Source organism: Mytilus galloprovincialis, chromosome 6 (assembly GCF_965363235.1).
Source record: "Mytilus galloprovincialis chromosome 6, xbMytGall1.hap1.1, whole genome shotgun sequence".
NCBI classification, from domain to species: Eukaryota; Metazoa; Mollusca; class Bivalvia; order Mytilida; family Mytilidae; genus Mytilus; species Mytilus galloprovincialis.
Window position 1 is genome coordinate 46,441,451 of NC_134843.1, and position 23,520 is coordinate 46,464,970.

The 23,520-nt window shown below is 33.5% G+C and overlaps 1 protein-coding gene across 7 annotated transcripts in view; it reads right to left on the minus strand.

The window, feature by feature from the left end:
* The window catches only part of LOC143079718 (importin-4-like), a 343,997-nt gene that overhangs the window by 299,931 nt on the left and 20,546 nt on the right, over positions 1–23,520 (minus strand). For 5 of the 7 annotated variants that reach the window (XM_076255254.1, XM_076255255.1, XM_076255256.1 and 2 more), the window contains exons 2-3: positions 23,093–23,179; positions 6,294–6,379 (exon numbers count right to left, since the gene is read on the minus strand). In XM_076255254.1, the coding sequence (XP_076111369.1) occupies positions 6,294–6,379; positions 23,093–23,179 (173 nt within the window). The remainder of the gene's footprint in view (positions 1–6,293; positions 6,380–23,092; positions 23,180–23,520) is intronic. The other 2 variants (XM_076255258.1, XM_076255257.1) reach the window with 1 other exon arrangement.

The following is a 23,520-nucleotide window of genomic DNA, read 5'->3' on the forward strand; positions in this document are numbered from 1 at the left end:
CAGCCCTTTCACACAGTTAGCAATTGTCAGGGTTATAAACATCTCAGGATACAAATCATAAAGTAGACTAATTTATTTATAGAGGTTTTAAATTCATGGCTTTTGGTTGTCTCTACAAAGGTTTGACAGAGAAAAAAAAGATATACTGTTTTAAGATTTTTTAATATTTTCATGCAAATTCGGATAAAATAAAAAAAAAAAAGAATTTGCCTACCTACCTACCCACACCCAGTCATCATGGGTCGGGTTTGGGCAAACTGAATTATTTTTAATTGTGGCCTTATTGCTGTTTACAGTTTATCTCTATCTATAATAATATTCAAGAAAATAACCAAAAACAGCAAAATTTCCTTAAAATTACCAATTCAGGGGCAGCAACCCAACAACGGGTTGTCTGATTGCAAAATATTTAAGGTGAGCAATTCAGGCTCTTGAGAGCCTCTTGTTTTTATTATTATTTTTTTATTGAATTTTCTACTGTTATTTGGGACTTCCTTGAAATGCATTTTTATCATTTCTTGTACATATATTCGTTTGATTGATAATTGCTTAAAGGGGCACTCAGACCTGCCAACTTTTGAAAATCTCCATGGGGGATTTAGCGCATGACCAGATTTTTAAGGGTTACAATTTTAGCGACGTTTCTGTGTGCATTGTTTTTTACTCCTAAAATAGTCTAAGTTCTCTTCTCTTTTCTTTTGGTATACTAATGATGAGCTTGTAGGCCTTGATTTCTTTTATTTGCATGATTCTTGTACTATTAAATAATAAAATTGACAAAATAACTGAAGAATAGAGAAAAATGGCATTAAAAATAAAGGATTCAAAGTAGACCCCCCCCCCTTCCCCCTCCAAAGACCTTCTTATCTATGAACCTTGACTCAAAAGACCTAAAACTACATGTCCTAAAGTTAGAAGGATGAAGACAGATTTTGATTTAGTCTTACTTATGGTCTTATCAGTATCAATGAGAAAATGGATAAAATTTGAGTTATCTTTCTTTGTATTCAGAGGTGCTCTTACCGGCGGAGGCTTATACAGTAACACAGTAGAAGTGAATACAAAATGGCATCGATTTTAAATCAACAGACACACAACGTCTGGTTTTAAAAATTTAACGGATTTCAAGATAAACGATGTTTTCGTGAGAGTTTATTACAGTTCTCATCTTTCAATTAATTATGATTTTGTTGTAGAACTACGGCAAATGTTGCAAATTGTGCTTGTATGATAAATTGATTAAAATTGAAAGGCTGTTTGACCAAATTTGTGTATACAAATTAATTTTGAGGACTGTTACGACCCATTAGGTAATCTGATTACATAAAACCACTAATTATGACACCTGTTGTGACTGTTGATTAGCGGAGGGTCGTTAACTTGTCATAATATGTCCCCAGGTAAAATTATAGATTTTTTAAAATTGATCAAATAAAACTTCAAAATCGGTAAACAATAATTTTTTCAGGTATATTTGGTGAAAATCGGGATTTTGACTAGTTTTACGATCCCGATATCGGGATTCGGGTTGAGGGATAAAAATCGGGATGATACCGCGAAAATCAGGATAGTTGGCAGGTCTGGGCACTAGCTACGAGATATATAAACTAGAGGCTCTAAAGAGCCTGTGTCGCTCACCTTGGTCTATGTGACTATTAAACAAAGGAAGCAGATGGATTCATCACAAAATTGTATTTTGGTGATGGTGATATGTTTGTACATCTTACTTTACTGAACATCCTTGCTGCTTACAATTATCTCTATCTATAATGAACTTGGCCCAGTAGTAAAAATTTACAAATTTTATAAAAATTGTTGAAAATTGACTATAAAGGACAATAACTCCTTAGGGGGTCAATTGACCATTTCGGTCATGTTGACTTATTTGTAAATCTTACTTTGCTGAACATTATTGCTGTAAACAGTTTATCTCTATCTATAATAATATTCAAGATAATAACCAAAATCTGCAAAATTTCCTTAAAATTACTAATTTGGGGGCACCAACAACAGGTTGTCTGATTTGTCTGAAAATTTCAGGGCAGATAGATCTTGACCTGATCAACAATTTTACCTAGTCAGATTTGCTCTAAATGCTTTGGTGTCAGAGATATAAGCCAAAATCTACATTTCCCCTCTATGTTCTATTTTAGCCATGGCAGCCATCTTGGTTGGTTGGACGGGTCACGCCACACAATTTTTAAACTAAATACCCAGAATGAAAGTTATTAAAATTTAACAACAGAGTGAATGTAATGTTTTCTGGCAGAACAACTAAGTCCATTTATAAGTAAAATAGGGAAATAATGGAATTTAATTTTTACAAAATTTACTTCTGGATACTTTCTTATGATCATAAACAAGCTTCTGTCCAAGTTTGGTAGAAATTCAGCATAGTTTAAAAAAGTTATTAAAATTTCAAAAACTTTAACCACAGAGTGAATATTTGTGGACGCCGCCGCCGCCGCCGCCGCCGCCGACGACGACGACGACTACAGAATGTAGGATCGCTTAGTCTTGCTTTTTCGACTAAAGTCGAAGGCTCGATAAAAATGTGTCCGAAGACCTGGCCATCAAACCATGATGGCCACCATGACTAAAAATAGAACATAGGGGGTAAAAAAACCAACAACAGATTGTCCGATTCATCTGAAAATTTCAGGGCATTAGATCTTGACCTGATAATCAATTTTACCCCGCGTCAGATTTGCTCTAAATGCTTTGGTTTTTGAGTTATAAGCCAAAAACTGCATTTTACCCCGTGTTCTATTTTCAGTCATGGTGGCCATCTTGGTTTGATGGCCAGGTCATCGGACACATTTTTTAAACTAGATACCCCAAGGATGATTGTGGCCAAGTTTGCCAAGTAGTTTGCCAAGCGGTCAACTGACCATTTCGGTCATGTTCACTTATTTGTAAATCTTACTTTGCTGAACATTTTTGCTGTTTACAGTTTAATTCTATCTATAATAATATTCATGATTATAACCAAAAACAGCAAAATTTCCTTAAAATTACCAATTCAGGGGCAGCAACCTAACAACGGATTGTCCAATTCATCTGAACATTTCAGGGCAGATAGATCTTGACAAAAGTTTCAGAGGAGAAGATTTTTGTAAAAATCTCTATCTATAATGAACTTGGCCCAGTAGTTTCAGTGGAAAATGTTAATAAAAATTTACAAATTTTATGAAAATTGTTAAAAATTGACTATAAAGGACAATAACTCCTTAGGGGGTCAATTGACCATTTCGGTCATGTTGACTTATTTGTAAATCTTACTTTGCTAAACAGTATTGCTGTTTACAGTTTATCTCTATCTATGATAATATTCATGATAATAACCAAAAACAGCAAAATTTCCTTAAAATAACCAATTCAGAGGCAGAAACCTAACAATCGGAATGTCTGATTCATCTGAAAATTTCAGGGCAGATAGATCTTGACCTGATAAACCATTTAACCTCGTGTCAGATTTGCTCTAAATGCTTTGGTTTTTGAGTTATAAGCCAATAACTGCATTTTACCCCTATGTTCTATTTTTAGCCATGGTGGCCATCTTGGTTAGTTGGCTGGGTCACCGGACACTATTTTTAAACTAGATACCCCAATGATGATTGTTGCCAAGTTTGGTTCAATTTGGCCCAGTAGTTTCAGAGGAGGAGATTTTTGTAAAAGATAACTAAGATTTAAGGAAAATGGTTAAAAATTGACTATAAAGGGCCATAACCCCTAAAGGGGTCAACTGACCATTTCGGTCATGTTGACTTATTTGTAAATCTTACTTTGCTGAACATTTTTGCTGTTTACAGTTTAATTTTATCTATAATAATATTCATGATTATAACCAAAAACAGCAAAATTTCCTTACCATTACCAATTCAGGGGCAGCAACCTAACAACGGATTGTCCAATTCATCTGAACATTTCAGGGTAGATAGATCTTGACCTGATAAACAATTTTACCCCCATGTCAGATTTGCTCCAAATGCTTTGGTTTTTGAGTTATAAGCTAAAAACTGCATTTTACCCCTATGTTCTATTTTTAGCCATGGCGGCCACGTTTTTTGATGAAATGGGAATTAAAACACAAACTATATTCTAGATACCCTAGGAATCAATCAGATGAAGTTTGGTTTGAATTGGTTCAGTAGTTTTAGAGGAGAAGATCTGAAATAGTTTTAAGACAACGACGACGACGGACGGACGACGACGGACGCCAAGTGAGCTAAAAAGTTATTGTAGAGGCCTGACGATAAAGCCATTTTCTTACTTACGAAGAACGAAACTAGAATATGAATAATCACTGATTTACCTGTTTGAACATCTCCCAAGAGTTCATATTTGCATATTGTTTACAATTACAACAAAGCAGATTATACCATCTAAAAATGGTGTTCAGAAACCAAAGTATTGCGACTTTTCTTATATCTGCTACGAAAATACTTAGTTTTCTGCAAATTCTTCTGACTATTCTTATTGGTGTATGTTCTTTATTATTTGAAAGCAAAAGTTACGATTTTGCAGGTGACAATCATCTTTAAATCAGACAGGGTTACACACTTCGGAAGTGGAAAAAAATTAAGAAACGACACACAAAACAGCCACATAATCTTTGTATTTTGTTTATTTCAAATTTTCTCTAGAGAAAAGTACTGGATATTGATTTTTTACAGTCCCTAGTACACGGATGCCTCATTCGCACTATCATTTTCTATGTTTAGTGGACTGTGAAAATGGGGTAAAAACTAATTTGGCATTAAAATTAGAAAGATCATATGTATCATAGGAAACATGAGTACAAAGGGGACCTCCATTTTGTAATCAGTAACAACATATTAAAATTTGTAAAGCTTTGGTTAAACAGTTTATGAGTAAATGCACAGACACCACTAAACACCATTTTTAATCTTTCAACATCCATAACTCCTGAATGGTAAAAGTCAGAATCGTCATTATTAAACTAAACCTCCATTTTATTGTCAGTAACAACATATTAAAATTTAACAAAAGGCTGTCACAACGACAGCAAACCGGATTTATTAACATTTATTTGTGTCCTGGCAATATCACAAGAACCATTACTGATGAATGGTGAAAGTGAAAATCGTCAATATCAAATTTGACCTCCATTTTGTCATCAGTATCAACATATTAAAATTTGAAAAGCTTAGATTGAATGGTTCATGAGTAAATGCAATAAAGTGAATGGAAACGCCATTTTACGATCTTTCAAGAACCATAACTCCTGAACGGTAAAAGTCAAAATCGTCATTATTGAACTTGACCTCTATTTTGTCATCAGTATCAACATATAAAAATTTCAAAAGCTTTGGTTGAATGGTTCATGAGAAAATGCACGGACACGACTGGAAACACCATTTTTCAATCTTTCAAGAACCATAACTCCTGAACGGTAAAAGTCAAAATCGTCATTATTGAACTTAACCTCCATTTTGTCATCAGTAACAACATATTAAAATTTGGGAAGCTTTGGTAACCATGAAAACGAGGTCAAGTATAATTGTTTCCATACACCAAATATAGTTGACCAATTGTATATAGTATTAGAAAACTCAAATTCAAAAACTTAACTTTGACCACTGAACAATGAAAGGTCAGATGACACCTACCAGTTGGACATGTACACCTTACAATCATTACATATACCAAATATAGTAGACCTACTGTAAATAGTACATATATGTATCTGATATATGGACTTGACCACCAAAACTTAACCTTGTTTACTGATCCATGAATTTAGGTCGAGGTCAAATGAAAACAGTCTGACAGGCATGAGGACCATGCAAGGTACACACATAGTAAATATAGATATCCTATTACTCATAATAAGAAAGAAATTAACATTACAAACTTTTTTTTCAAGTAGTCACTGATCAATAAAAATGAGGTCAAGGACAATGGACAGACGGAAACTTCGTAACATAAGGCATAGATCTATATACAAAGTATGAAGCATTCAGGTCTCCTTGCTTCTAAAATATAAAGCTTTTAAGAAGTTAGCTAACACAGCTGCTGCTACCAGATCACTATCCCTATGTGGAGCTGCTTGACAAAAACTAATGGTCTCTGATTTTCACAGCAATTATTCATGACTCCCAAGCAGCACCAAATCTGTGACAAGTTAGATATGGATCTGATCAGTTCAAGAAAAGAAAAAGCTAATTTAGGTTGATGTCTTCTTGATGTATACACCATATTTTCTGTTATTTATATTGAAATATGGTGAGCATAACTATTCTTTTTTGTTAATGAAATAATTAACTTACTTCTGTTGGATTTCCACTGACTGTGCATGCCAATGTCTTGATTTCTGTATTTTTCTTCGTATCAATACTGCAGCATACTGTCTGACCTGAATATAAAGTACTTTTAAAGTCATATGAAACTTTAAAATTAAACAAGAGTGCACACTCTGAAATGTCGCCTTCTTTACTAATCATTGATATTATGTTGATAGTCCTAAATATAAAGTTTCATTACAACTGTCACATAAACTTAACATTAACCAAGAAAACTAAACATTGACCAATGAACCATGAAGATGAGATCAAGGTCAGATGAACCATGCCAGGCATGTATAGCTAACAATTCTTCCAACAAATATTGTTGACCTGTTGCTTATAGTTTAAGAAAAACAGACCAAAACACAAAAACTTTACACTGAGCAATGAACTGTGAAAATGAGGTCAAGGTCAAATAAAACCTGCGCAACTGACATATAGATCATAAAATATTTCCATACACCAAATATAGTTGACCTATTGAATATAGTATTAGAAAAATTTGTAAGGGTTCCGCGGAACCCAGTGTCTCGCCTACTTTTGCTGTAAATCGCAGGCTCAACAAAACTGAGGAAAAAAATCAATAAAAATATTCCTCTTGATACTATCTTATGATTGTAAGAAGCTTCTGTCCAAGATTGGTAAAAATTTAGGATAGTTAATGAATCTAATAAATGTTTTGAAAACTTTAACTGCAGACTGTATGTAATGTTAACTGGAAGAAAATCTAAGTCCATTTAAAAGTAAAATACAGAAAAAAATGGAGTTATCTTTTTACAAAATTTACTTCTGGATACTATCTTATGATCATAAATAAGCTTCTGTCCAAGTTTGGTACAAACCCAGGATAGTTTAAGAAAGTTATTAAAATTTTTAAAACTTTAACCACAGAGTGAATGTAATGTTTCCCCGCAGAAAAACTAAGTCCATTTCAAAGTAAAATAGGGAAAAAATGGATTAATTTTTTTCAAAATTTACTTCTGGATACTATCTTATGATCATAAACAAGCTTCTGTCCAAGTTTGGTACAAACCAAGGATAGTTTAAGAAAGTTATTAAAACTTTAAAAACTTTAACCACAGAGTGAATGTAATGTTTCCCCGCAGAAAAAACTAAGTCCATTTATAAGTAAAATACGAAAAAAATGGAATTTTATTTTTACAAAATTTACATCTGGATACTATCTTATGATCATAAACAAGCTTCTGTCCAAGTTTGGTAGAAATCCAGTATAGTTTAAGAAAGTTATTAAAATTTCAAAAACTTTAACCACAGAGTGAATATTTGTGGAAGCCACCAACGACGACGACACCAACGACTACGGAATGTAGGATCGCTTAGTCTTGCTTTTTCGACTAAAGTCGAACGCTCGACAAAAAGTACCAAAACTCAAAAACTTAACTTTGACCACTAACCATGAAAATGAGGTCAAGGTCAGATGACACCTGCCAGTTGGACATGTACACCTTACAGTCCTTCCATACACCGAATATACTAGACCTATTGCTTATAGTATCTGAGATATGGACTTGACCACCAAAACTTAACCTTGTTCAATGATCCATGAAATGAGGTCTAGGTCAAGTGAAAACTGTCTGATGGACATGAGGACCTTGCAAGGTACGCACATACTAAATATAGTTATCTTATAAATTATTATAAGAGAGAATTTGAGCTTTTAGGGGGAGTCTACCAAGCTCACAGCGACATGCATGGTTGGAAGTTTTACAGTGAACCCCAAGAATTTCTTTCATAAATTTATATGAAAATTTTCATATGGTTCATTCTCAGTATTTTTTTTAATTGATTCAATACCCCAAACTTCACTTCCATATAATATAAATTATTGTCACAGAGATATGTCTTGCTTTTTTGTAATTTCGATAAGGCAAATGTTGAAATAAAAAATAGCAACACTTTTTACATGTAAGTTTAGCAAATATTCAAAGTCAATGAACTATGACTGAAGGTACATGGCTAAACAATCTCAATTGGAATTAGATGTGTCAATGCTAATACAACTGCATACCAAATACTATTGACTTATCATAAGTACATGTAGTTCCCTTTAAACAAACCTAAACACAAACTAATACATGTAAACTAAGCAAAATTTCAAGTCAATAAACCATAACTGAGGGGGAGGGTAAAAAAAATTCCATGGTAATGAGATAAGCCAATGTTAATACAACTGCATACCAAGTATCATTGACCTACAACTACTGGTTCCCCATAAACTGACATAATCACAAACTAATACATGAAAACTAAGCAAAAGTTTCAAAGTCAATAGACCATGACTGAGGGAGCGGGGCCAAATAATCTCCATGGAAATGAGGTTTGCCAATGCTTATACAACTGCATACCAATTATCATTAACCTACGACTAGTGGTTCCCCATAAACTGACCTAATCACATACTAATACATTAAAACTAAGCAAAAATTTCAGTCAATAGACCATGAATGAGGGGAAGGGCCAAATAATCTCCATGGTAATGAGATGTGCTGATTCTATACAACTGCATACCAATTATCATTACTTTACCACTAGTGGTTCCCAATAAACTAACCTAATCACAAACTTATACATGAAAACTAAGCACAAAAGTTTCAAAGTCAATAGACCATAACTGAGGGGGCGGGGTCAAATAATCTTCATGGTAATGAGATGTGCCGATACTTATACAACTGCATACCAAATATCTTTGACTTACCACTAGTAGTTCACCATAAACTAGACCTAATCACAAACTAATATATTGTTGACGCCGCTGTCGCCGACGCCGGAAACAGCATACCTAGGTCTTGCTTTTTGACTCCGTCAAGCGAAACAAAAATTGGAAGTATCATTGTATCAAAAGTTTTAAAAGTCTACATGAATTGTTAAGACTAAGAGATTTCTTTATTTTGAATAGAGCTTTTCTAGCCTTTTCCATCAATAAATTGGAGGCAAGTTTAAATTTACCATTACATTTTAACGTTATCCCAAGGTAACAATATTTATCAACTGTCTCAATATAATTTTTGTTGATAGTAAAAAAGTTTTGAAATGATTTGCCTTTAGAATTAAATATTAAGACTTTTGATTTTGTAGAATTTACTTCCAATCTGTACAGAACTGAGCTAGAGTGTCAAGACTACATTGTAGTCCTTCTGGACTACTTGACAAAAGGACCAAGTCATTGGCATATAACAAAAAATAAATCATTTTCAACAATATTATTAATAACCAGATGTTCCGCAGGGCACAGCTTTATACGACTGCAGAGATCGAACCCTGAATTTACAGGGCAAGTATGGACACAACATTCAAGCTTGAAAAAGCTCTGAATTTGGATTGTGATTAAATAGTTGACACAACACAGGTTTCTGATACATAATGAATGTGGTCTAAGAACTTAAACTTAAAAACTTTAAAATTTAAATTGGACATTACCTATTAAGGTCAAATATTCAAAATCAAAATACATGGTTAGATTCAGCATATCAAAGAACCCCAAGAATTCAATTTTTGATGAAATCAAATAAAGTTCAATTTTGGACCCTTTAGACCTCAATGTGGACCAATTTGATAACCGAGCTCAAACATCAAAGATCTAAATACATGGTTAGATTAAGCATATATTAAAGAACCCCATATATACAATTTTTGTTGAAATCAAACAAAGTTTAATTTTGGACCCCAATTTGGACCAACTTGAAAACTGGGCCTATAATCAAAAATCTAAGTACATGTTTAGATTCAGCATATTAAAGAACCCCAAGGATTCAATTTTTGTTGAAATCAAACAAAGTTTAATTTGGACCACAATTTGGACCAACTTGAAAACTGGGCCCATAATAAAAAATCTAAGTACATGTTTAGATTCAGCATATCAAAGAACCCCAAGAATTCATTTTTTGTTGAAATCAAACAAAGTTTAATTTTGGACCCTGATTTGGACCAACTTGAAAACTGGGCCAATAATCAAAAATCTAAGTCCATTTTTAGATTCAGCATATCAAAGAACCCCAAGGATTCAATTTTTGTTAAAATCAAACTTAGTTTAATTTTGGACCCTTTGGACCTTAAATATCAATTTGAAAATGGAACCAAAAATTAAGAATCTACCTACACAGTTAGATTCGACATATCAAAGAACCCCAATTATTCAATATTGGATGAAATCAAACAAAGTTTAATTTTGGACCCTTTGGGCCCCTTATTCCTAAACTGTTGGGACCAAAACTCCCAAAATCAATCCCAACCTTCCTTTTATGGTCATAAACCTTGTGAAAAGTGCTTATTTGGGCCCCAATTCTCTGTAACCACCAACCAAATTGTGGCACGCATAGTCACAGAATTTCTTGAAATTTTGTGTGATGATAGCATATGTTAGATTAATCAAAAAAATTACAACAAAAAATTTGTTTTGATCCCCGTTGCTATGGAAACGACCCCCCCTTGTATTTGGGCTCAGAATTGCACATTTTGATGCCTAAACTTGGCAAAGTTCAAGCTATTCTACTGCATTTTTTTCAATTCTACTGTCAGTTTTAACATGTTTTCATTAAAATATAACATTTGATTGGTAATTAAATAGAAAAGTGAAATAACTAGATATCATTGAGATGGGAGCCATCTCTGTGGGCCCCGCTGTCAATAACGTGGGGTAAATAAGTTGTATGGATAATCTGATATGAAGCATTATTTGAAGTTATTACATAGTCTCATGTGTGATTTTGATCTAAGATTTTAAGTTAAAACTGATAAATATTCTCATCTTACTTTCATAGTATAATAGTGATATGACTGCATGATGTGAACTCATTGTTTACTACTCTAAGGTGACTTCTGGATATATGGATTGATGTTTGAACAATATGTTTAAAGGTGCTGCCCAATTGATATTTGTCACATATTTTTAGAATTATGCCTTCAATATATTATGACCCACCAAGTATAAAGTATGAAATATTAATGGTTCTCGAGAGGTAGAGCGGACACAATTTGTTAAGAACAACGAACGGATGGACAGACCGACAGACTGATCTTAGACCTAGGATGCATACATTATGACACATTCTCTTGTGTTGGTTAATATATATGTTAAGTTGAAAATGTTTGTCAGGTATAAAGTATGAAATAATAACAGCTGTCCTCTCAAAATATAATGTGGATCAAATTTGTTAGCGATGGACAGACCAACAGACAGACAGACCTTTGACCTAGGAAGTGGTACATACATCATGACACACCCTCTGGTGTTGGTTAAAATGGATGTCAAGTATAATATTTGAAATCATAACGGTTCTCAAGATATAGAGCGGACACAATCTTCACCACAGGACACAGGGTTGTCAACTGAAACCAAAGTTTTTTTGACGTTGACCTTTGACCTAGGAAGTTGTACATACATCATGACACGCCCTCTGGTGGTGGTTAAAATGTATGACAAGTATATACTTTGAAATCATAACGATTATCTAGATATGGAGCGGACACGATCTTCACCACAGGACACAGGATTGTCAACTCGAAACCAAAGTTTTTGACCTTGACCTTTGACCTAGGAAGTTGTACATACATCATGACACACCCTCTGGTGGTTGTTAAAATGGATGTCAAGTATAAACTTTGAAATCATAATGGTTATCTAGATATGGAGCGGACACGATCTTCACCACAGGACACGGGGTTGTCAACTGAAACCAAAGTTTTTGACCTTGACCTTTGACCTAGGAAGTTGTACATACAACATGACACACCCTCTGGTGTTGGTTAATAATCATGTTAAGTATTAAGTATGAAATCATAACGGTTCTGTAGATATGGAGCGGACACGAAAGTGTTACGGACGGACGGACGGACGGACGGGCAGACGGACGGACGGACAGACGGACGGACGGACGGACAGACTGATCACTATAGGGCGACCCGCCGTCGGCGGGGCCCTAATTATTATTTGGTAATATAGGCTGACAAAAAAAGATGGTTTCAGGTAGAAACCAACCCTAGGAGTTAGCCAAATCGAAATTGCAAAAATAATATATATCGCATCCAAGTATCACCTAAAACTATATATCTTATTAAAATTCACATCTTCTTTGATCAAAAACACTTCTAATATGTTTGGGAAGTTGGTTGCTAGGGATGTAACTATGGAAACAAAGATGTGTAATTTTTCATAAAAAAACAACTTTTTTTTGCTCTTTTTGTTCTTTTGGATTAATTTTTGTTTAATAAAAAATGAGTTATGTTTTGAATACTTTTCCAACAATATTTTAAATCATCAACAGCCTCATAGTTTCTGTTAAAAAGTAAGTATACAAGCTATTTCTATTGAAATTTTGAAGAGAAGAGGCGTTACTTGATCCCATAAGACGCTATAATTTATAACAACCGACTGTTAATCAAAGATATGTCATCAAACTTATCATATTTTTTAAAGATTTAATCTTCTTTCATAAATATACAATTCAGGAGAACATGAAATAATCAAAATAAACATTTTGGTTTAAAACCAAATTCATAGAAATAGCATGTCCCTATGAGTTGTTTCCCCTGAAAGAGTTCTCTAGTTTGTTTACATTAGATATGATGGAGTCTGCTATCAAAAAAAATCATAGGTGGTGTTGCTTAGCTTCATAAGATTTATATATTTTTTTATTTGATTAATAATTGATTATGTCATGTCAATTTTCCACCAAAGAACAAGAAGTTACTTGTTCTGTTGACCTTGTAAACACTGTTTTTACTGAATGTGGGCTACTACCAGACAAGCAGCATTCCATTCCAATTTGCCTCTCACATTTTGAATTTTTTCTGGACCAAAACTACAAAAGATGCAGGAGGAAAGTCTGTGGCATACCAGATTTGATAAATTGCCACAAAATTAAGGATAAAGATCACAGAAAAGATAGATCACTGACTATTGATCATGTCCGAAAAATTTGCAGTGTTTACAGGATTGTACTTCCAGTTGGAACAGTTAATTTTACAGAAATCACAAGATACTTTCCACAAAAGGGTTGGTCATTTATATTCATTACCTAAATTATTATAACCAGATGCTCCGCAGGGCACAGCTTTATACGACCGCAGAGGTTGAGCCCTCAACGGTTGGGGCAAGTATGGACACAACATTCAAGCTGGATTCAGCTCTAAATTTGGATTGTGATTAAATAGTTGACACAGCATAGGTTTCTGACACAGAATGAATGTGGTCTAATGAACTTAAAATATTTTTTTTGCCTTTGAGCAATTCACTATGCTGTTGAATATTAATCCTCTCAAAAAAATGTTTGAAGAAATTTTCTTTTTATTTATGAAATCTGAAATGAGAAAAATTTAACCCCCCACCCCCATTTGTTTTCACATCCCCCTTTCCCTTTTTCCAAAACTGATCTCAATTCAAATTTCTAATGGAGTTTGCAACAATAACTACTCATTTAAATCTATCATAAAATATTAAAATGTAAAATAAAGTGCTTGTTATCACTGAATGGTAAAGATTGTTTTAATTTATCAGTTGGTAGAAAAAGTGAATATACATTGTATATTGTATAAAACAATGATTTAAGTTGATTCAACTACTATTCTGGACAAAGAAAGATAACTCCAATTGAAATATTAATTATATATCTGTATTGTATAAAACAAAGATTTAAGTTGATTCAACTACTATTCTGGACAAAGAAAGATAACTCCAATTGAAATTGCAATTAGATATTTCTTGCTATTGCGCAATACTGAGTAATTGAAAATATTTACTATTGCACAATACTGTGCATTTGAAGATTTCTTGCTATTGCGCAATACTCTGCAATTGAAAATTTCTTGCTATTGCACAATACTGTGCAATTGAAGATTTCTTGCTATTGGTGAATACTGTGCAATTGAAAATTTCTTGCTATTGCACAAAACTTAATATAATAATTTTGGATCCTGATTTGAACCAACTTGAAAACTGGGCCCATAATCAAAAATCAAAGTACATGTTTAGATTCAGCATATCAAAAAAGCCCAAGAATTCAATTTTTGTTAAAATCAAACTTAGTTTAATTTTGGACCCTTTGGACTTTAATGTAGACCAATTTGATAACGGGACCAAAAATTAAGAATCTACATACACAGTTAAATTTGGCATATCAAAGAACCCCAATTATTCAATTTTTGATGAAATCAGACAAAGTTTAATTTTGGACCCCGATTTGGACCAACTTGAGTTATAATAAGCCAAAAATTGCATTTTACCCCTATGTTCTATTTTTAGCCATGGCAGCCATCTTGGTTGGTTGGCCGGGTCACGCCACACATTTTTTAAACTAGATACCCCAATGATGATTGTGGCCAAGTTTGGATTAATTTGTTCGAGTAGTTTCAGAGGAGAAGATTTTTGTAAAGGATAACTAAGATTTACGAAAAATGGTTAAAAATGGACTAAAAAGGACAATAACTCCTTAACTGACAATTTCGGTCACGTTAACTTATTTGTAAATCTTACTTTGCTGAACATTATTGCTGTTTACAGTTTATCTCTATCTATAATAATATTCAAGATAACAACCAAAAACAGCAAAATTTCCTTAAAATTATCAATTCAGGGGCAGCAACCCAACAACGGGTTGTCTGATTCATCTGAAAATTTCAGGGCAGATAGATCTTGACCTGATAAACAATATTACCCCTGTCAGATTTGCTCTAAATGCTTTGGTTTTTGAGTTATAAGCCAAAAACTGCATTTTACCCCTATGTTCTATTTTTAGCCATGGCGGCCATCTTGGTTGATTGGCCGGGTCACGCCACACATTTTTTAAACTAGATACCCCAATGATGATTGTGGCCAAGTTTGGTTTAATTTGGCCAAGTCGTTTCAGAGGAGAAGATTTTTGTAAAAGTTAACGACGACGGACGATGACGACGGACGACGGACGCCGGACGCAAAGTGATGGGAAAAGCTCACTTGGCCCTTCGGGCCAGGTGAGCTAAAAACTTCATCAGCAACATTTTATATTGGCAAATTTCCAATGAAGTTATTTACATAAAGTTATTGGCAAATAAAAATAGAAAATGACATCATAGTCATGTCTGGCAAATTTCCAACATATATTATCAACTACTATTCTATACAAAGAAAGATAACTCCAATTGAAAATTAATTGCTATTGCACAATATTGTGCAATTAGATATTTCTTGCTATTGTGCAATACTGTGCAATTGAAAATTTCTTGCTATTGCACAATACTTGATATGGAATCCTGATTTGGACCAACTTGAAAACTGGGCCCATAATCAAAAATCAAAGTACATGTTTAGATAAAGCATATCAAATAAGCCCAAGAATTTAATTTTTGTTAAAATCAAACTTAGTTTAATTTTGGACCCTTTGGACCTTAATGTAGACCAATTTAAAAACTGGACCAAAAATTAAGAATCTACATACACAGTTAGATTTGGCATATCAAAGAACCCATTTATTCAATTTTTGATGAAATCAAACAAAGTTTAATTTTGGACCCCCATTTGGACCAACTTGAAAACTAGGCCAATAATTAAAAATCTAAGTACATTTTTAAATTCAGCATATCAAAGAACCCCAAAGATTCAATTTTTGTTAAAATCAAACTACGTTTAATTTTGGACCCTTTGGACCTTAATGTAGACCAATTTGAAAACAGGACCAAAAATTAAGAATATACATACATAGTTAGATTCGGCATATCAAACTGTTGGGAACAAAACTCCCAAAATCAAACCCAACCTTCCTTTTATGGTCATAAACCTTGTGTATAAATTTCATAGATTTCTATTTACTTATACTAAAGTTATGGTGCAAAAACCAAAAATAATGCTTATTTGGGCCCCTTTTTGGCCCCTAATTCATAAACTGTTGTGACCTCAACTCCAAAAATCAATCCCAACCTTCCTTTTGTGGTCATAAACCTTGTGTTTAAATTTCATTGATTTCTATTTACTTATACTAAAGTTATTGTGCGAAAACCAAGAATAATGCTTATTTGGGCCCTTTTTTGGCCCTTAATTCCTAAACATTTGGAACCAAAACTCCCAAAATCAATCCCAACCGTCCTTTTGTGGTCATAAACCTTGTGTCAAAATTTCATAGATTTCTATTCACTTAAACTAAAGTTATAGTGCGAAAACCAAGAAAATGCTTATTTGGGCCCTTTTTGGCCCCTAATTCCTAAAATATTGGGACCGAAACTGTCAGTTGACCCCTTTAGGAGTTATTGCCCTTTATAGTCAATTTTAACCATTTTTCGTAAATCTTAGTAATCTTTTACAAAAATCTTCTCCTCTGAAACTACTGGGTCAAATAAAACCAAACTTGTCCACAATCATCATTGGGGTATTTTTCCTAAAATATTGGGACAAAAACTCACAAAATCAATCCCAACCTTCCTTTTGTGTCATAAACCTTGTGTTAAAATTTCATTGATTTCTATTCACTTTTACTAAAGTTAGAGTGCGAAAACTAAAAGTATTCAGACATGACGATGACGACGACGATGACGACGATGACGATGCCAACGTGATAGCAATATACAACCAAAAAATTAAAATCTTTGCGGTCGTATACAAACAGCAAAATTTCCTTAAAATTACCAATTTAGGGGCAGTAACCCAACAACAGGTTGTCCGATTCATCTGAAAATTTACGGCCAGATAGATCTTGACCTAATCAACAATTATACCCTTCTTCAGATTTGTTCTAAATGCTTTGGTATTTGAGTTGTAAGCCAAAAACTGCATTTTATCCCTATGTTCTATTTTTAGCTCTGGTGGCCATCTTGGTCAAATGGCCGGTTTATTGGACACATCTTTCAAACTAAATACCCCAATGATGATTGTGGACAAGTTTTGTTTAATTTGGCCCAGTAGTTTCAGAGGAGAAGATTTTTGTAAAAGATTACTAAGATTTAAGAAAAATGGTTAAAATTGACTATAAAGGGCAATAACTCCTAAAGGGGTCAACTGACCATTTCGATCATGTTGACTTATTTGTAAATCTTACTTTGCTGAACATTTTTGCTGTTTACAGTTTATCTCTATCTATAATAATATTCAAGATAACCAAAAACAGTAAAATTTCCATAAAATTACCAATTCAGGGGCAGCAACCCAACAAAGGGTTGTCCGATTCATCTGAAAATTTCAGGGCAGATAGATCTTGACCTGATGAACAATATTACCCCATATCAGATTTGCTCTAAATGCTTTGGTTTTTGAGTTATAAGCCAAAAACTGCATTTTACCCCATTGTGCTATTTTTAGCCATGGCGCCCATCTTGGTTGGTTGGACGGGTCGCCGGACACATTTTTTAAACTAGATACCCTAATGATGATTGTGGCCAAGTTTGGATTAATTTGGCCCAGTAGTTTTAGAGGAGAAGATTTTTGTAAAAGTTAACGACGACGGACAACGACAGACGACGGACGACGGACGTCAAGTGATTGGAAAAGCTCACCTGGCCCAAATTTGTCGTATAAAAAACAAGAAACGAGAAATACTCGATCTTGATATCTACATGTATATCACTAACGGAAAGCTAAATACTAAAATTTATGATAAAAGAGATGATTTTTCATTTCCTATCGTTAATTATCCTTTTTTAGATGGTGACGTTCCCTTGTCACCATCTTACGGTGTTTATATATCTCAACTTGTACGATTCGCTTGTGTATGTAACAATGTTTTAGATTTTAACGAGAGAAATTTATGTATTACTGAAAAAATTATTACACCAGGGTTTTCGATATCACAAACTAGTCAAAACATTTACTAAATTTCATCATCGGTATAAGGACATCATTCGTAAATATAGCTCAACATGCAGACTTCTTATACGTTCAGGTATTTCACATCCAATTTTTTACGAAAATATTCTTTATAAAGCACAAAGGTGTCAGTATTCACCTCAAAACTAACAAAACCTTTGAATAGACTTATTAAGAAGGGGTTTTGGAGAAGACGTTACTAAGTTGTAAAACTTGTGTCTGATCCTTTTGTCATTTTGAACAATAAAATATGTTTAAACTAAAACTAAGAAGGGATATAGTTACGATACTGTTGTCAGGTCATTAAAGATTGCATATTTTGGCGTTAATATTGATTCACTTATAGGGTCTTTGTATTGGAACTAAACAAATTTATTCAAAAACCAGTTGTTGGCATGACACGGGTTATGTTCTTCTCATATATGTTATGATGGTATGATACTGAACACCTAACGGGAAGGATTGTGCCTGATGTTCATATGATGAAATCATAATCTTTCAGTCAGTTTAATTGAAGTCTGGAGCTGGCATGTCAGTTAACTGCTAGCAGTCTGTTATTATTTATGTATTATTGTCATTTTGTTTATTTTCTTTGGTTACATCTTCTGACATCAGACTCTCTTGAACTGAATTTTAATGTGCGTATTGTTATGCGTTTACTTTTCTACATTGACTAGAGGTATAGGGGGAGGGTTGAGATCTCACAAACATGTTTAACCCGCCGCATTTGTGCGCCTGTCCCAAGTCAGGAGCCTCTGGCCTTTGTTAGTCTTGTATTATTTTAATTTTAGTTTCTTGTGAACAATTTGGAAATTAGTATGGCGTTCATTATCACTGAACTAGTATATATTTGTTTAGGGGCCAGCTGAAGGACACCTCAGAGTGCGGGAATTTCTCGCTACATTGAAGACCTGTTGATGACCTTCTGCTGTTGTTTTTTTTTCTATGGTCGGGTTGTTGTCTCTTTGGCACATTCCCCATTTCCATTCTCAATTTTATTATGAACCACATCAATAATGAACCAGATGCTCCGCAGGGCGTAGCTTTATACGACCGCAGAGGTTGAACCCTGATTGGTTGGGGCAAGTATGGACACAACATTCAAGCTGGATTCAGCTCTAAATTTGGATTGTGATTAAATAGTTGACACAGCATAGGTTTCTGACACAGAATGAATGTGTTCTAATGAACTTAAAATTTTTGTTTTCTCTTAGAGCAATTCACTATGCTGTTGAATATTAATCCTCTCAAAAAAATGTTTGAAGAAATTTTCTTTTTTATTTATGAAATTTCAAATGAGAAAAATTGAACCCAATTTTTTTAATCACATCCCCCTTTCCCTTATTCCAAAACTAATCTCGATTAAAATTTCTAATGGAGTTTGCAACAATAACTACTCATTTAAATACATCATAAAATATTAAGATGTAAAAAAACTGCTTGTTATCACTGAATGGTAAAGATTATTTTAATTTATCAGTTGGTAGTAAAAAGTGAATATACATTGTATATTGTATATAACAAAGATTTAAGTTGATTCTGGACAAAGAAAGATAACTCCAATTAAAAATCAAAGCCTTAAAGGCTGTAAAAGCAATTGCTGCCATGTTAATGTTTGGGGACTTTTATTTTTCATCCACATATATACAAGAATTAAACCTGACATGAGTGTTGTCTAGTTAAAAGTAAGAAGGTTTTAACTTTATATAAATAAAAGACTTCAGCAGAAAGTCATTTTTAATATGTTTTATATTTCACAAGGAGACAACACGTTTACCAGGCTAAAGTTGGGGTCAAATATACATGTGCTGAAACATATAACTCAAAAAGAAATCATCATGGATTATCCCCTGGTAGTGTTTGTAACTTCCTTGGCAATAATTTCCTTTATTGATTTAATTTTAACAATTTTCATTATTAATTTATATTTAACCATTAACACAAATGATTAAGTTAAAACATTTCAACTTTCCCGACGCAAATGTTAAAAAACGGGAAAGAAATAAAATATCTTACAAGACATAAACATGTAAAGAATAAATGTATATTTCAGCTTAATAAAAATATTTTCATAATGTTACTTTGTCATCATTTTTAAAACTAAGTTCCAAACATTATTGCTCAGTTGATATGTGTCCTTCTGATGCAGTACGAGCACAGGCACTTGTTTCTATCCATAGGAAGGTCGATTATCCATATAAATAGTTTTATATGGATAGTCGACCTTCCTATGGATAGAAACAAGTGCATGTGGGTACGAGATAACTACAATTCTCATGCAATCCCGAAAAGGGGGGTCATCACAGACAAACATGACATTAAATCGTTATCACTGAACTAGTATATATATTGTATAGGGGCCAGCTGAAGGACGCCTCCGGGTGCGGGAATTTTTCGCTGCATTGAAGACCTGTTGGTGACCTTAATTCTGCTGTTGTATGTTTTTCTATGGTCGGGTTGTTGTCTCTTTGACAAATTCCCCATTTCCATTCTCAATTTTATTATACGAACAAGAACAAACAGCTCTACGTTGCTTTGATATTTATCAATTTTCAGGAAACATTGCGAAAAATGATCTTCAATATTTCGAAAACATGTGAAATAAAATTGCTAACACGGTGGACCGTCGAGTGTCAACAAACGTAGTAGACTTGTTCACTGAAAAGACGAGGATAATGGTTTCATCTGACATTTGTTATGCAAACCCAGTTTTGATCATGATATTTAAAAAGACGTACTTTTTTTCAATCTATGTATTAATAAACTAGAAAATTCCAAATTGTAAATATCTCTTCATCTGGACCGACTTGGCAACTACTACGTTTGGACGGGTCCATTTCATTAGTAAGGTGATCGATAAATATTACGGAGTTTTGACAGAAAAGGAAAACGAACTTATTGTTATGTGTTTTCAACAAGGGTTTCGTTCCGCTAAATTATTTGCGCAAATAAAGTTTGTCTATTTTTAGATTACAGGTAATAATTTGACACTACGCATTAACCTGTGTAGTGATTTTGATTTTACGATAAATGTATGAATGAACGATAATTTTATGAATGAACAAGAGCACCTGACCTCTTAAAGAAACACAAATTAAACATAAAAAACCGTATTTATTAGGAGATAATTCAGTTAAATTTTCAATACTAAATCAACAACTGAAATGAATCCATATTTTGTTGAAACATCGTACGAACGGCGGAAAACGGAATCGCATTTATAAAAATGTACTTTTTTTCACTCGGACTTCTATGTTATTTGATAGTCAAACGGTTGACCCTTTAAATACAAAAATACATCTACAAGAACATATTCTGAAACTTCTTAAATCCACTAACTTTTTTTTAAAGTTTCAAGCTATGTATTGCATTAGAAAACATACATAGGTGTTAAAGAATGACTGACCAGGAGCCTGTTTAACAAAATACTATGGCTTGATCTGGGCGGAGTCTCTGATCTGGGTCACAAAGATGGCCATACGCGACGGCATAAAAGCAATTGCTTTAAAAAATCTTGCTATTGCACAATATTTTGCAATTAGATATTTCTTGCTTACTATTCTGGACAAAGAAAGATAACTCTAATTAAAAAAAAATTTGCTATTTCACAATATTGTGCAATTAGATATTTCTTGCCATTGCGCAATACTGTGCAATTGAAAAGACTTGCTATTGCACAATACTTAATATAATAATTTTAGATCCTGATTTGGACCAACTTGAAAACTGGGCCCATAATAAAAAATCTAAGTACATTTTTGGATTCAGCATATCAAAGAACCCCAAGATTTCAATTTTTGTTAAAATCAGACTAAGTTTAATTTTGGACCCTTTGGACTTTAGTGTAGATCAATTTGAAAACAGGACCAAAAATGAAGAATCTACATACACAGTTAGATTTGGTATATCAAAGAACCCCATTTATTCAATTTTTGATGAAATCAAACAAAGTTTAATTTTGGACCCCGATTTGGACCAACTTGAAAACTGATCCAATAATCAAGAATCTAAGTACATTTTTAGATTCAGCATATCAAAGAACCTAACTGATTCATTTTTTGTCAAAATCAAACTAAGTTTAATTTTGGACCCTTTGGACCTTAATGTAGACCAATTTGAAAACGGGACCAAAAGTTAAGAATCTACATACACAGTCATGACAGTTAGATTCGGCATATCAAAGAACCCCAATTATTCAATTTTGATGAAATCAAACAAAGTTTAATTTTGGACCCTTTGGGCCCCTTATTCTGTTGGGACCAAAACTCCCAAAATCAATACCAACCTTCCTTTTATGGTCATAAACCTTGTGTTTAAATTTCATAGATTTCTATTTACTTATACTAACGTTATGGTGCGAAAACCAAGAAAAATGCTTATTTGGGTCCCTTTTTGGCCCCTAATTCCTAAACTGTTGGGACCTAAACTCCCAAAATCAATACCAACCTTCCTTTTGTAGTCATTAACATTGTGTTTAAATTTCATTGATTTCTATATACTTAAACTAAAGTTATTGTGCGTAAACCAAGAATAATGCTTATTTGGGCCCTTTTTTGGCCCCTAATTCCTAAACTGTTGAAACCAAAACTCCCAAAATCAATCCCAACCGTTCTTTTGTGGTCATAAACCTTGTGTCAAAATTTCATAGATTTCCATTCACTTTTACTAAAGTTAGAGTGCGAAAACTAAAAGTATTCGGACGACGACGACGACGCAGACGACGACGCCAACGTGATAGCAATATACGACGAAAAATTTTTCAAATTTTGCGGTCGTATAAAAACTACTGAACATCAGGTTTATCATTTTTAGAGCCATTTTTATGCCTTCGTTATTCACTTCTAAGTGAGATTTGGAAAAAAACTCATTTCAAATATCACCCTTGAAAGAAAACAGAAATATCCCTGACAAGTTAACAGCCACTGTGGTCCTTTTAAAATTCTTCAGGAATTATAAATCTTTTAACTACAAATGTACTACTTTTTTCTTTTTAAATACAAACCTGAGGAACTTGAGATAACCCTAAAACTTTGCATAAACCTGGAATAATATCAGGATCTTTGAATAGCTCCTTCAACTGTTGGGTTGCCTACAGTAAAAAATATTTTAGTAAATGAAGAACATGTCACAAAAGTAGACTAAGAGAGCTTGTTAAAGTCATATGAAACGAGTGACTGGTGAAAAATGTTAATCCAATACATGAACCAATGCATGTATATACTTAGGCCAAAATTAAAAACATGTTTGTTTCCCTTCGACCCGACTGGGTAAAAAAAAAGCCACCGGGTCAAAAAATTATTTGACACCAAAAAATCTGACTTTTTTATTCCCGCCGAAAATTTTAAGTTTCCATTCCGACATTGCTTCTGATATTACCAAAAGTTTTTTCAAAACTCTCTGGTGTTATCTATCAATTTAGCTTTACAATGG